At 42.3% G+C, this 16149-nt stretch overlaps 1 protein-coding gene across 1 annotated transcript in view; it reads left to right on the top strand.

Annotated features, from left to right (window-relative positions):
- The first annotated feature begins 1127 nt into the window (after positions 1-1127).
- The window catches only part of LOC120492620 (FERM, ARHGEF and pleckstrin domain-containing protein 1), a 49618-nt gene continuing 34596 nt past the window's right edge, over positions 1128-16149 (top strand). The window contains exons 1-2 of the mRNA XM_039690773.2: positions 1128-1401; positions 4503-4690. Of these exons, the coding sequence (XP_039546707.2) occupies positions 4520-4690 (171 nt within the window). The 5' untranslated portion in view covers positions 1128-1401; positions 4503-4519. The remainder of the gene's footprint in view (positions 1402-4502; positions 4691-16149) is intronic.

Raw genomic sequence — 16149 nt, forward strand, 5'->3', positions numbered from 1 at the left:
TGCTTCTGATTAAAGAAGAAATGTGAACTTTCACCATTGTAACCCGTGTTTCATTAACGTTAACCACGACGAAGAGACTGGAGTAAAGAAATAAGGGTTACAATACAGCTCTATGCTCTGAATGAACTGGCAAGCATTTATAGTAAACCAAAATATCAATTCTATTTAAACTTGTATGTCATGAATTTAAATAGACATCTGTTATGTTTAAATTGCAATTTAGCTATATTTAATACATGTTGACTTTATTTTTAAATAGGATAGGATACCCTTACGAAAAAGAAGTATATTTCAAGTTCATTTTATGTAGTATACTTAAGTAATGTTCAAGTATATTTTTAAGTATACATTATGTAGTAAGTATACTAATGTCACTATGTACTATAGTAAACTTGTAAGTGTACTATTTTAATATCGCTTGGGACTAAATTGGCCCACTTTTAGTACATAAAAGTATATGTTTAAGTGTACTATAAGTGTAACAGTAAGTGCACAACTAGTTCATAATTATGTATCTCATGTGTACTGCAAGTGAATTTATGGGTATACTAGTTTATTTTTTTTACTGTAATACTTATACAAGTATACTTTGAATACTTAATTATACTTTTAAGTATTTCTGGATCAAAAGATTGAGTACAAGAACAGGACAAATATACTTGCTTTTCTCTCAGTATAAGTCAAGTACACTTAAGTGTAATTTGAAGTATATTTCGGAGAAGTACATATCTGAGAAGTACAGGAAAAATAAAGTTTAAAAGAAGTATACTAATGGCATGCACACTTGAATAAACTTCTTTTTTCACAAGGGTATAGGATTAGCCTTTATTGTCTCCTAATGGAGAAATTCATCTTTGGCCTTTATTTTTAAATCTGTGTAATATGAGTCTGTCTTGTTTGTCTTGCCACTGCTGTATTTTATGTTCTGGTGAGCCACAATTGTACACCTTGGTGGACAATAAATACAATACAAATATATGTCAACACTTAAAAAAATAAGTGTATGCTACTTCTTACTTTTTATTTTTCTAATATTACAAAGTACATTTTTTTAATTACCTAATTGTGTCTCTTTAACCAGGACACTTGCGTGATATGCAATGTAATGATCTGCAAGGACTTGATTGATCCGACAGCTAGTTCAGATGAGCACGGACAGCGTTGTGCCTCTTAACTCTGCAGATGGCAGCACATGAGCGCGCATCTCATCTCATCTGGTGTGTGTTGGATCTGTGCCGTTCCCCGTCAGTGTAAATCCCGTCTCTCCAGCATGGCGACTGCGAGGACGCGCGTATGCGGCATCTGAAGCGTCTCTCGGCGGCAGCAGAGCACGGCATCACCGCTGACACCAGCGCATCTGTGGGAAAACACACACTTCGACACGGTGGATTTATAATCGGGGTAAGCGTGTCGATTGTTCTACTCATATTCACAGTGCTCTGTGCTTGAGGAGATTAAGGGGTAAATCTAGCCACAGATTTGAGCTTGAGAACTGCCGTGACATTGCTGGAGCTCCGTACCGTTATATTTCCATTATGTGCACTGACACGCGATCGGCTACAGGAGTCCATTCATTCACCTGATGATGGAGACCAGTGCGAATAGCACATATTTCGCTTAAAGACCTTGCATTGTACGTCAATAGACCTGTCCTGTCTGCGCTTTGTTCAGTGCATACCGCTTTTACGCGCACGACGTGACGCGTCCGATAACGTGCTATATTATGACTCGCTGCCACATAATTTCTGCTAAGAGGTGACGTGCATTTGTGCTATGAACTGTATTGGTTATGAAATTTGTTAAAATAACGCACTCTGGTCGTTCAATCAAAGCCGTGGTTTCTGAATAGCAGTTGTAGCAAATGATCTCTACATCATTTCGCTATTAAAGTAGACACTGTAAAGTCAATTTGTGATTTCAGTTAAAAAAAATAATTGCGTTACACCTGATCCTGATTGATCAGTGAACGCTATGAGGTGACGTCTATCCTCGACGCGACGCGACAATCGCGCAGGACAGCGCGTCGCGGAAGAGCCATTCCGAAATCTCTCAATTTGTATGCGAGATTGTATGTTGAAGGGGAACTATAATAGAAAATGGTCAGCCTTTTAATTGCGGACTAGCCTACATTGGAGTTATAAATGTAAACAAGGGTGACTAAAATGAGGTCCACAAAAGCTCGAGAGCCATATGATCCTCTATATTCTTAATAGCGTTTGTGTGTGTGTGTGTGTGTGTGTGTGTGTGTGTGTGTGTGTGTGTGTGTGTGTGTGTGTGTGTGTGTAAATTATAGCTTCTTCTCGATCTCATGATGTGTTCTGCATGTGGCAGCTTCATCCCTGCCAAACAAAAGACACAAGTGAAGATATGCTCAAACCATCACCATCAGTGCCGTTGATTTTTCCAGGGCTTTTGTGGCAATACTGAATGAATGGATTTTGCACTACTGGCAAGGTATTGGCTGTGGAGTTGGGTTTTTCAGTCTGGCATCTTTCACCCTCCTCTGAGAGCAGATCCATGTTTTATTGCTTCTCCAGAAGATGTTTTATTGATAATAGAGTATAAAACTACTCAGCACAAATTATAGAACGGACACATTTATTAGAGGTTTGTTTTTACACACACCGTCCTTGATTCATTAGAATCCAATTTCTTTTTCTTTCTTTTTTTTTTTTGTCTGGAATATATGAGCACAAACCAGTGAATACTGAGCGTTTGCAAGGCTGTTTTGAAGATGACTTAGATAAATGTAATTGCGAATGAGGAGATCCAGTCAGATGCTCATCTGATCCACAGGGATCAGTGTTTGTTTCTGACTTCTCTCTAACTCTCTCAGCTGCTCATGTTCTCTCTTCCTGTCTCGTTTCCTCCCCTCTTTTTCTCACGTTGACCCCTGGATTAGAAATGATGACATCAGTGCTCTGGCATGTGTGATAAACCGTGAACATGCAGAGAAGGAGAGATATGACAAGCTGGATCTCTGTACAACTGTAGGCTCATTGTCTGAAGAGAGCACTATAACATCAGGCCAAATCGACTAGTGTAACCTATACATGACTAACATGTCAGGAAACATCACTATAAATACACAACCTCTTAATTTAAACATTTTCATTATGGTTTCTCATATATTACCTTTCATTTAGTATGTAATCTAGCTGCTTGTGAATGTAAAAGGTCTGCAAAGTTAGAATAGAGTAGAGTAGACCAATAACAGCAGACTGAGCCATCTGACCAATCAGAGCAGAGAAGATCAATCACAACAGACTGGGTCATTTGACCAATCAGAGCAAAATAAACCAATCACAACAGACTGGGTCATCTGACCAATCAGAGCAGAGTAGACCAATCACAACAGACTGGGCCATCTGACCAATCAGAGCAGAGCAGACCAATCACAACAGACTGGGCCATCTGACCAATCAGAGCAAAATAAACCAACTACAACAGACTGGGTCATCTGACCAATCAGAGCAGAGTAGACCAATCACAACAGACTGGGCCATCTGACCAATCAGAGCAGAGCAGACCAATCACAACAGACTGGGCCATCTGACCAATCAGAACAGCGTAGACCAATCACAACAGACTGGGTCATCTGACCAATCAGAACAGCGTAGACCAATCACAACAGACTGGGTCATCTGACCAATCAGAGCAGAGTAGACCAATCACAACACAATGGGCCGTCTGACCAATCAGAGCAGAGTAGACCAATCACAGACTGGGTCATCTGACCAATCAGAGCAGAGTAGGCCAATCACAACAGACTGGACCATCTGACCAATCAGAGCAGAGCAGACCAATCACAACAGACTGGGTCATCTGACCAATCAGAGCAGAGTAGACCAATCACAACAGACTGGACCATCTGACCAATCAGAACAGCGTAGACCAATCACAACAGACTGGGTCATCTGACCAATCAGAGCAGAGTAGACCGATCACAACACAATGGGCCGTCTGACCAATCAGAGCAGAGTAGACCAATCACAGACTGGGTCATCTGACCAATCAGAGCAGAGTAGGCCAATCACAACAGACTGGGTCATCTGACCAATCAGAGCAGAGTAGACCAATCACAACAGACTGGGTCATCTGACCAATCAGAGCAGACCAATCACAACAGACTGGGTCATCTGACCAATCAGAGCAGAGTAGACCAATGACAACAAACTGAGCCATCTGACCAATCAGATTAGAGCAGCTCTGAAAGAGGCGGGGTTTAGAGCGACAGAAACCTTTATCGAACTGTTTCGGACACTGTGAGAAAAGAGCAGATGATGCAATGTGTATTATGAGAAAATTAAATTGTTTTTTTGACCTGAGATATATGTAAACATGCTGTAGGAGACTGCATAAGAAAATTATAAATCTTATAGAATAATGGAATTGAAACTTTAAGTCACTATTAGTATCCTTGTGGGGACATTTGGCCCCTACGCTGCTGATGATCATTGTAAGTCAGACTGTGGTGTGTGTGTGTGTGTGTGTGTGTGCAGGCTGAGTGAGGAAGACCATGGTGGAGCAGGGCCAGACGTCGCTGGCGGGGCAGAGGTTAGGGGCCCCAGAGACTCTGGGCATCAGCACCCTGGAGCCCGGACACAAGCCCCCTGCCATGCCTCCGGGACGCCTGATGCCCCTCAGGGTCCTGCTACTGGACGACTCCCAGCAAACATTCCACATATCCGTGAGTAACCAGACCATCACACTCTTCTGCTGTGTTACAATGTGTGGACAAGTAAGGACCGTTCACGTCAACTGAACGTTCGGTCCGATTTTCACAAGTCACTTGTCTGTTCATGCTTACAGTATGATTGAAAAAAGTTAGGTTAAATATAAGCTAAAGCTAACTATTTAACACGTCAGAAATGATGTATAAGTAATGTTTGTGTGCTAAAGTTTGTTCATAACTTTGAGAGAACCTTGCCAGAACGTTCTGAGGACGTTAGCTTTCTTGCCGTGATTTGGCGAATCTCTGATTGGTTGAATTGTCTCTACAGCATAATGATGGCTAATGCAATTTTCATCACACAATTCAGCTATTAAATGCTAATACTGACATATTTTGAGTGTATGTAGTAGAGAATGTAGTATCTCTACTGAACATGATTGTTATTATTAATAGGTTTTGTGGAAATTGGCTGTTGGAGTGAGTGAGACTGTTTTGTGAAGGAATGAGAGAGGAATTTCATGAAGGTGTTCGATGGATAAATATAGGGCATGCCTGTGGCAACCAATATCGAGAATTATATGTTAGTTCCCTTTCAAACAGTCACTCGTATTGCTTAGCTCTATGCCTTGGGGAAAACTCCCTTTTCTCCGAATACTGAAGCCTTTTGTTAACAGTGCAGAGACAACTCGCACGCTATTGGCTGGTCAGTGGTAACTGGACGAATCTATGGCAGAGCGCCGTAACTGCTCGAACCAATTGGTACAAAGCGCAGAGCCCGCCAGATTGGGCGGGTATCCATTCAGCGATGATCTAGAGACCTTGCAGAACTGCTCAACGGCAAGCCTTCGCCTTCTTGGCCGATTGTGTCGCCTGCCTGGGAAAGGCCCACACGGACGCCGCTCTGACTGAGATGAGCTGCTCTCTCTGGGAGAGTATGCCGCTCTCATCTCTCTTCTCCACTGCTCGCACTCTCCTGTTTCCTTTTCCTCACGAGCCTCGAAGGAAAAACGGCGGAGTCAGAGGGCTGAGACTAGTGAGCTCATGCCAGCTAAGACCTGTGCTGTTCTCGTGTGAAGCGAGCGTCCTCACCTCGTTCGGCGGATCCGAGGAGGATCCTCACGATGACTCTCTGTCTTAGCATCAGTCAAGCGAGTGGGGGACCTACAATCGCTCTCTGTCAGCGCTTGCCTTCTGGAGGTTGGTCCGGACGACTCTAAAGTCATCCTCAAATCAAAACACGGCTACATGCCCAAAGTGCTTTCAACCCTGTTCAAAAGCACAGGTAATTACAGATTCTCCTCTTCCCACATCGGAAGACGAGCAACAATTACGCCTACACCTCTGCCCAGTTCGGGCTCTGAGAACTTATATGCAACTCTAGACAGTCGGAGCAGCTCCTTCTAAGCTTCGGTGGCCGCACCAAAGGGCTCCCGATCACGAAGCAAAGATTATTCCGATGGCTGGTGGACACTATTGCTCTAGCATACGCTTCTTTGAGCCAGGAATGCCCCATAGGCGTCAGAGCGCATGGCCTCCTCCTGGGCATGGTCTAGTGGAGGATCCATTGGTGATATATTTATGGCCGGCTGGGTCTCGCCGTCTACCTTCGCCAGATTTTACATCTTCCCTTATCTTATATGTTTAGAAGTCCCTGCACACATCCTTTCCTTACGACTGAGCCGGCCTCTACATGAGCCAGGCCATCATCATTAGGGTCTTGGGGTCTTAGGATGAAGGCGTCATGTCCAGGGGCTAAAGTGGGCCGGAACGGTCCGGAACTGCGTTCCGGCACCTCAGATAAATTAAAAAAATAAATAGATTAATTAATCTCAACGAATCTTGCTTCTCCCGATATGGACCAACTTCTCATCCTCCCCGCTGAACACGAGCGATAAACACATAAAGTATAAACTATATAAAGTATAAACTGTATAAAGTATAAACGCATAAAGTATAAACTATATAAAGTATAAACGCCTCGTCCATGTCAAATTATACACAAGGCTTTACAAATGCTTGAAATGCACTCGCGTAAAGTTAGTTTTAGGTCCGAAATATTTCGCCTGACATTTGTTTTCCCTATAGCCGCTGTTCTAGGGTCTTACAAAGAGATCAATAGCAGAATTAGTTTTAACAGACCATTGTATATCAACATTAATATTCGTTCATTAATATTCAAAAATCATCTGTGTGCATTTAATTCTGCATAGAATCCTGAGAATGCTTTGACGCGTTTGCACAGTGCATGATGAGGGAACGTCTGCCAATTCCACCAACTGCGTTAAACGTAGCCAATAATTTGTGTTATTTAAAATGACATTTCAAATTCCAAAGCTTGTAGAAGGTGGCAATACTGACCTGGTAGCCTTGAGTAAATTAACTTGTTTAAGATAATGATTCATAAAACATATAATTATCAGTTAAGCCTATTTACTTCACTGACAGATGAAAATGAAAGACTATCAGTCAAAGTTCAGGGGGTTTAGGAGTTTAGGAGGGGAAGAAAAAGGCAGGATAAGGAGACTGAGAAAAAGAAAGATGTAGATGAGAAGAGAGCAGGCTATTGACAAAATAATCGAATGCCCACATGGTTTTAAAGCTATTTATTATCCTTTTTTGACCTTCAAAAGTCTTAAATTGCACACAATTTGGTCACAGAAATCAAAATTTTCTGTCCCCAAAATCCCCAACCCCACTTTTTGTCCCAGTGTTAAGCAATTATAACATACTATTTTCATTAAATCACTTGGTGCCACAGCGACACCCAAAAAGTATCGCTATACCACGATACTCAATATGTTGTCCCACGGTGAGTCATTTTTCTCTGTTGCACCTACACAAAATTTGAGGGTTCCCCTACCTGACAAATCCCACTTTAACCACTGGTCATGTCAGACTTAGACATTTGCTTTGGACCCTTGTTCAAGCGTCCCAACTTGGGTCATAGAACATGTCGTTACTCGTAACACAGCACGGCGTGATTGGATTGGTTCCTCATACCATACTTAAATACTAATGGTTACCAGCCAATAGCGTGTGAGTAGTCTCTGCACTGTTATGGCTGCATTATTATGCAAAAGGCTTCAGTATTCGGACAAAAAGGAGTTTTCCCCACAGCGTATAGCTACGAAAGTCTCGTTCCTTTATGTCAGGGAACCGAGGTTACGTTAGCAGCCGAGTCGTTTTCTCTTGTAACCGTAACATTGCAGAAGTGTGAAACCACAGAGAGCTGAGAGATACTTTATTATCCTAAGATTTGTTTGGCTGGGCATCAGCTGCTGTGAAGGGACTGAGTTCAACACACACACACACACACACACAGTCTATTTATTAACGATTGCCATATATACAGTCTTGTAACGTTATCCACCTCATATTTTAGGGTAAGATCGGGCACAGTTTGTAATGTAAATGTATGAGTCTTCCAGTATCATTAGCGTTATGCTGCTTGATTTAGCAAAATGCTAGTTATTGTCATATTATTTTAATGTATTATCATAATCATAAACTCACCAGTGTGTATTCCAATGAGTTTTACTGTTTTCCTGCACTTTGTAAATCGTCTCGCTGTTTTCCTGTAGCTGCGGATGAATTCTCTGAAAATTTCTCACTTCCACGTTGCAAAATGAAGTGTATAAGAAGTGATTTTAGCGCAAGCACTGCTGGAGGATCAGCCTGGACTGAAGTGTGTGCTCATTATTACTGGCCTCACATGCTGTGTTTGTTTTACAGTTTAAGCTGTCTGTGTGTGTGAAGATGATAAAGTCCTTCCTCCATCCTCCTTATTGACTCAATCAATATGTCAGATAATCTGTAATGATGAGCTGAATAAAAATAAACTCTGGATTGAGTCATAATCACCGTCTGAAATCACCCTTAAATAGGGCACTATTTGAGGAAACAGCCATTCGTAGTGGTGTCTGAAACCATAGTGGACGTTTTCGAGTGCACTCATTCAATCCCACAATGCACCGCAATAACAGATTGAGAATACCCATAATGCTGCATTGTTATGCACATTCATAATGCACATATAGACGAATCCGACGAGCGTTCTGTGTAGGCTGCCATCTTGTGGCGACGCCATTACTGAGCTGTTACACCGGCATAGACATATGCACCGGTATGTAAACAAACCTCGGTGATAACGCGAACTCGCCCTCGATGACAGCTACAGCCAGGCAGAATGACTTGTTGGTTTGATCTGTGACTGCAGCGGCCTCCAGTCACAGATGAAGGTACAAACCATCTTACAGATTAACGTTATTTATGAAAATAGCTTGGCAAGCTAGCTAGGCTAACGTTTGCTAACGAGGAAACTATAAAAAGATCTGTCCATTTGGCAACAATAAATAAATGAATGAAATCAAATAAACAAATTCATGTTTTTCATTTGTGTCCATTATTTATCTCATTTTCACATTGCAACAGGCAAGAGTAAGGTAACGTTACAGCTAGAAAGTATACATAATATCGACCAATTAGTGTTTTTAAACCATGGGAAGAGGTCAATATAACAGCAGGAGAACAAATATGTCACATAACGTTACATTTAGCTCAGGAAAGCCATTTAATGACCATAGCATGTTAATTGAATAGAAAAAACAGCAAGAGAGGAGATTTTGCTGATCACTATATGACATATTTATTATATTTTTTTTACTTATGTCATTAAATAATTGTTATTATATGCGAATGTCCACGTCTTGTACTCGCCCAGGAAATCTGTAAACCGTACGGCACCAGACAGGGGCAGTCCACCCGGGGTATTCACAATGTTTTCTCTTCAAAATTGAAATTTTACTGCCACCATTGAAACAATTTATAACGGAAACTGTTTACCCACTCGACATTATACAAGGGGTAACGTTGTAACGTTAGTGACAGTCGTAAATCGCGGGCTGTTTCAGTGGACGCAAGTTGCAACTAAAACAATAGGAGGCAATGGCGCAACGCTACAGCTCAGTAATGGCGCCCGCTTACTTCCGGTGGTTTCGCCGGATTCGTCTATAAGTAGGTTGTGTGCCCTCTCTCTTTCTCTGTATTTTGTATGGAGCCAAAAATGATGAATTAAATCCCTCCTTTTAGCTAAAGTTGTCAGTAAATGGAAGCTGTACATCTGAGGCTGCGTTTGAACACTCAGGCAGTGAACTGTTGCCTCGCTGCAGGCAATATTTGCACACAAAGAAACATCACGAGACTGATTTCTGACTGACTTCTGAGGCAGCGTAATGGTTTAATGACCTACAGCAAAATAGAGGGATGGTAATAGTAATTTCTCACTAGAAATGGCATCAGATGTAGAAAGTGTTGGTCAAACTGCGACTTTTAGACAGCATATTTATGTTTCTCGCTCAGCTGTTACAGAATGGAAAGCTCAGGATTGTGGGATATCAAAGGCAGTGGAGGATACGTCTATGCTGCCTTCAAAAATCATTCAGATAAAGGAATCTCAGGAGAATAATCTTTGGACGTGCCATGGTGCCTTCCTACCTTGAAATGTGTCCTCCAACGACAGCGTAAGCTTTTGGACGCAGCCTCCAACTCCAACAAGAACAAATGTGGGCGGGGCTCGATTTTGTCCATGTGGAATTGATTGGATGGTTGTGGTTTGCTATTGGCTGATCTCATGTGCATGACAGGTTATAGCCCCGCCCACATCATCAGATAAGAGAAGAGATGCTGCAAGAGGAAGGGAACGTTATTCTGATTAAATAAATTAAAATGATTGATCAAATTAGTATAACGAGGCCACGGTTCACCTCAAACAAGTTCAAGGCCACGCTATCTCTTTTTCCTGTGCATGGCATGTGCAGGGCTTCATCGTTTTGTGTATTTCTGCTCATCTTTGTTTTTTACCGGAGCACTAAAAAAGTACTGATAAATCAGGTCAGTGACACACACACACACTAGAACCACAAATTTTTAGACATAAAAGTAGGACACCTCGCCAAGAGACGAGACGAACATAACCCGATTCACACACTCGCACATACGTAAGTGGCAGAAAAGCGTAGAGGAATGGCTTTCAGAAAGTGTTTGGGAGAAAGAAAGATAAAGTATACTATATACAGTATATGTATGTATGCTGTATACATGTATGTGTGTGTGTGTGACCTCAGGATGGCATGTCTCTCTCTCTTTCTCTCTCTTTATGTGTTTGTGAGCATGTGCAGCAAGGTCCCACTCTTGTCCTTATATTCACATCTGTTTCTGACATTCATGCTGGATGAGCTCTGAGTTCAGACACATTACCAGTGTCATTCCAGTGTTATATCCTGAAACAAGCGTGCAGCCATCTGTTGACTATTGTGTTTGAACTTCTGTTTTTGTGGTAGCTCTGTATGTTTCTATCCCAGACAGCAAACTGACATTGAATCAACGTGGAAACGACGTCTCTCATGACATTGAAACAACGTTGATTTTGCTCATCGAATTAACGTCGAACCAACGTCAGACGCGGCATTCTTCAAAGCTAAATGAAAATCGAAAATTGGTTTGCTTTCATAACGTTGAAACAACACGTTGATTTCAAGTTGATTTTCCGTTAGTTTTGAAAGAATGACGCATCTGACGTTGGTTCAACGTTAATTCGATGAGCAAAACTATGTCAGATCAACGTTGTTTCGATGTCATATTTCCACGTTGATTCAATGTCAGTTTGCTGTCTGGGATGGCATCGCCGTCGAAGAGTAGCTGGTGAAATGGATTTATAAAGTTATTATGAGCATGATTGTAATGTTTGAAGTGGATTTCATAACAAATAGGACGATTTTAAAAGGAGAGGATCCGTAAGATCTTCCCTTCATGCTGTGAAAGTACAAACCAGCAGACCGGACAGAGCGAGCGGAGCGCTGAAAGGGGGCGGGGCTACACTGATTTTAAAAATGAGTTTCTGATGGAGATTTCAAACAAATCTGATTTGCTGCTCAAGAAACATTGTTTATTATCAATGTTAAAACACAGTTGTGCTGCTTTATAGTTATGTAGAAACGGTGCTAGACGAATAGACAGTTACTTGCAGAGTTCATTTCTTGAGTTAATTCAAGGAATCATGATCAGTAGTGCAATATTTAAATAAGTCAGAGTTTGATGCCAATAGTTCGGTGGCCCAGTAGTGCACAACACAACAAGGTTTAAAAAGCACACATGGTTTCACCACACAACAAAATTAAGCCGCAACACAACGGAAATACTCCTGACCACTAGAGGGCTTAGTTAGTTTTCCTTGCCATTGTTGTTTAAAGTCGGCAGTCTTTATATATCAATACTCTGATTAGTTTTAACAGTATGTAAACATTTTATATAGACATAAAATATTACTTCAAAATCACCCACATGAATTATAGCTGTGTATTTATACTCGGAACGCTTTTACGGCGCATGATCCCTAAGGGAACGTCTGGCAATTCCACCAAGTGGTTAAAACGTATAATTTATTATAATATAATTTGATAAATAAAAATAAGAACCATTTGGTGAATTGCAGAAGTACAGGAAGGTATTGGCACAATTTCACCTGTTGTAAGTCCGTCTGTAATAGGAGCTACAACCTTTGAAACGTGATAGCAGAAAAAAAAACTTTTATTATATTACAGAAATTTCCTTAAAAAATCTTTGTTTAGTGTAAATAGGGAGGTATTGGGAAAAAGTCAGCTTTTTTTATTTTAAACAGACGGTTCATCGTTTCTGTGAATTTAAAATGCTGTTTTGTGGAGCGAAAGTGAGGTTTGCATCTTCATAAAGTGTTTGGAGTGAAATATCGAATTGTCTCAGTTTTATTGTGTTGATTTGGTCATGTCTCTGGTAAACATGGCACTCTTTCTCTTTGTTTTCTCTGTCATCTCATGAGTCGTGATGAAAGCAATGTGTATCTTGTGTTTGACCACAGTCATTCACTCTGACTATCTGTTTACACTGCACAGTAATTTAACGTGAAAATCCAGCAATTATCTCACATTCTTTAGGTTTCCACACATCATTCCACACATTTTCCCCGGCAACATTTGCTCAACTAGATTGTGTTTGTCCATGTCCTAACTTTTTCAACTTGCTTTAAATAGTATACCTTTCTGAAAAAGTATTGGCTGATAAAATGCTTTCTCCTGCCCCAGTCAAAAATATGGAGTCAACTTGAAGCCATTTGCAGGTTCATTTATCAGATTGTCCAAACAGTGGTTGGCGGGACTAACGTGTCATTAGTTTTTAAATCCTTGTCTTTTGGCACAATTACCACATTTATAAAAGTTTTCTTATTAATTATGTAGTTTTACCCTTACTTCTGTATTGTGACAGATTTTGAAGTTCTACAATTGCTGTATTATGTTGACTTTATCTAGTCCAGTGGTTTACGAGGGCCTGAGTCAGGAGGCCCCAAATTCATTGGTCCAGGAGGGCCCGAGTCAAGAGGCCCCAAGCCCATTGGTCCACAATTGCCCAAAATCAGGCGGCCCCTTTGTCCAGTGGTCCAAGAGGGCCGAATTCAAGAGGTCGAAAGTGCATTGATCCAGGTAGGCCAGAGTCAGGAGGCCCATTTAGTCCATTGGTCCTGGAGGCCCCTAAGTCCAGTGGCTCAGGAGGACCAGTGTCAGGAGGCCCCAAATTCATTGGTCCAGGAGGGCCTGAGTCATGAGGCACCAAGCCCATTGGCCACGAGAGCCCAAAATCAGGCGGCCCCTTTGTCCAGTGGTCCAAGAGGGCCTAATTCAGGAGGTCCAAAGTGCATTGATCCAGGTATGCCAGAGTCAGGAGGCCCCGAGCCCATTGGTCCTGGAGGCCCCTAGTCCAGTGGTCCAAGAGGGCCCAATTCAGGAGGTCCAAAGTGCATTGATCCAGGTATGCCAGAGTCAGGAGGCCTCAAGCCCATTGGCCCACGAGGGCCCAAAATCAGGCGGCCCCTTTGTCCAGTGGTCCAAGATGGCCCAATTCAGGAGGTCCAAAGTGCTTTGATCCAGGTAGGCCAGAGTCAGGAGACCCCAAGCCCATTGGTCCAGGAGGGCCCGAGTCAGGAGGCCCCAACTTCATTGCTTCAAGAGGGCCCGAGTAAGGAGGCCCCAAGCCCATTGACCCACGAGAGCCCAAAATCAGGCGGCCCCTTTGTCTAGTGGTCCAAGAGGGCCCAATTCAGAGGGTCCAAAGTGCATTGATCCAGGTAGGCCAGAGTCAGAAGGCCCCAAGCCCATTGGCCCACAAGAGCCCAAATCAGGCGGCCCCTTTGTCCAGTGGTCCAAGAGGGCCCAATTCAGAAGGTCCAAAGTGCATTGATCCAGGTAGGCCAGAGTCAGGAGGCCCCAAGCCCATTGGTCCAGGAGGGCCCGAGTCAGGAGGCCCTTATTCCAGAGGTCCAAGGGAACCTAACACAGTTGGTCCCATATCCAGTGGTTCCAGAAGCATTTTGTTTGGTGAAACCAACCCCTAAGCCGCCCACGTCACCAGCTGGGTCTACATTGGTAAAGAAAAACTGTGACTGTACAACCTGAATCATTTTCATGTCGTGTCATGTCCAAGGTGGGCGTTCAAATCAGCACGGCTTATTCCACAGTAACTGTTCCTGATCTGGCCATAGAGGCCATTCCAGAGCATCTCATTCTGCCTGTTATTGCCCTTGTATGGAAAAGCTTCTGTGCTCCTATTGGTCAACCTCATACATGTGACGGAACCGTCGTGGACGACGGTTAAATTAAACATGCTAGTCTTTTTGTCGTGATGTCGTGAAGCATCGCAGACGCGACGTAGGTTGTCGCCCACTATGACACACTATACGAGATGATACGATCAAATCTTGCGTCCCGCCGGCCGTTGTCATTTACGAATCCCCACGACACCCTACGTCAAACGGATCGTGCCAAAATCGGGCTAAAATGGTGTAACCTGAACCAGGCATTAGTTTCTTTTTCCATGAGTTCACTGCTAGTTGCTTTTTTTTTAGTTATTTTTATTTTTAATTCTTTTTTTAGTTTCTTATTTTTGTTTATTATTTAGTGCTTATTCTAGCTCCCTTCTCTAGTCATAGTATCGTTAGTCATTTATTTTGCTCCTGTTATCTTTTGTGTATTATAAGTGCTTAGCTCCTGTCGTGTGCCCTATCCTACTGATTGGGTTGCCGTCACTCCTTACCTTTAACTGTGTGCCTAGGCAACCAATAATCATCACCCCCTTGTTCATTCTTCATATGGGTCCTCTGTAGCATTGTCGTGACTGATTCCTGGCACGATAAGTATTGTGAAAAGGCCTATACAAATTAATGTGGATTGAATTGAAAAATGTCATTTTTGTATTTGTGTGCGGGTGTGTGTGTGTTTGTGTGCGTCAAGCAAGTGTGATGTAATCTGTAATGACATGTCTTTAAGGCAGACGCAAGTAAGGCAAAAACAATCAGCCCTCCTGACACAATAGCGCAGTGACACCATTTGCTGTTTCTGTGTCTGTAAATCTCTCAGATCTTGCAAACCAAATGGGCTGAATGTTTCAGGTTGATTTTCCACCGACTGAACACCAGTTTCTGCTGGGCTGAGTTAATGAATAGACTACACACACACACACACACACACACGCCTGTGGCATTTTCACCCTCCTCTGTTATCTCATGACCTCTCAGTAATTGACTTGGCTCATGTTAACTAGATATAATGGGTCAGTTCTGTTTGTATAGCAAGAGACAAAGAGAGACAGAGAGGGAGAGTTAGACAAACGAATGTGTGTATTACTGTTTTGAAAGTATCTTGGTCAATTATGTCCTTTAAACAGTATGCCAAGTTAACATCGTGACTAAAAAGTTTTAAAGGCCCCATGAAATCAACATTGGGGTGATATGTGGCTTTTATTTTTATAAATATACACCATTGACATTCACAGTGTTTCTCTTCAGATGATATGAGAGCACAGACAACTAATGGATAATAACATTACTTGCCAAATATTTTCATTATTGATATTATTTTTATTGTTTTTTCTTGTGCGTGTTTGTGCGTGCATGTGCATAGGGATATGAATAATGACAGCCACCTATTTAAGAAGTATCCATTTGTTTGCCTCCCTCTTGCTCTATTCTGTTCAGATTTCCTTTATGTTCTTTCCCTTGAGGCCTTTTTCTCTGTTTATGACCTCTCTCTCTCTCTCTCTCTCTCTCTCTCTCTCTCTCTCTCTCTCTCTCTCTCTCTCTCTCTCTCTCTCTCTCTCTCTCTGTCTTTATGATGTGTGTCTGTGCAGTGAGATGATGAGTTAATAATCCCCCCCCCACCCCCCACCCACCCCCGGTTATGATAACCATGGCAACCGTTCAATCTTCCATGGGAACCGGATGGAATGTTCACCAGGATGGAATGTTCCAGATCTCATGTCACTGGTGCAGATCTTTGCTCAGACTTGAGTTTCCTCAGAAGGGGGCGGGGCAGTAGTGATGATGTCAGTGAAGTGTATTGTCTGGACAGCATAGATTCCAATTAGAGTTTCTGTCCTTAAAGGTGTCATATGTA

This window comes from Pimephales promelas, chromosome 7, assembly GCF_988280905.1.
Source record: "Pimephales promelas chromosome 7, fPimPro1.hap1.1, whole genome shotgun sequence".
In the NCBI taxonomy this organism is placed as follows: domain Eukaryota; kingdom Metazoa; phylum Chordata; class Actinopteri; order Cypriniformes; family Leuciscidae; genus Pimephales; species Pimephales promelas.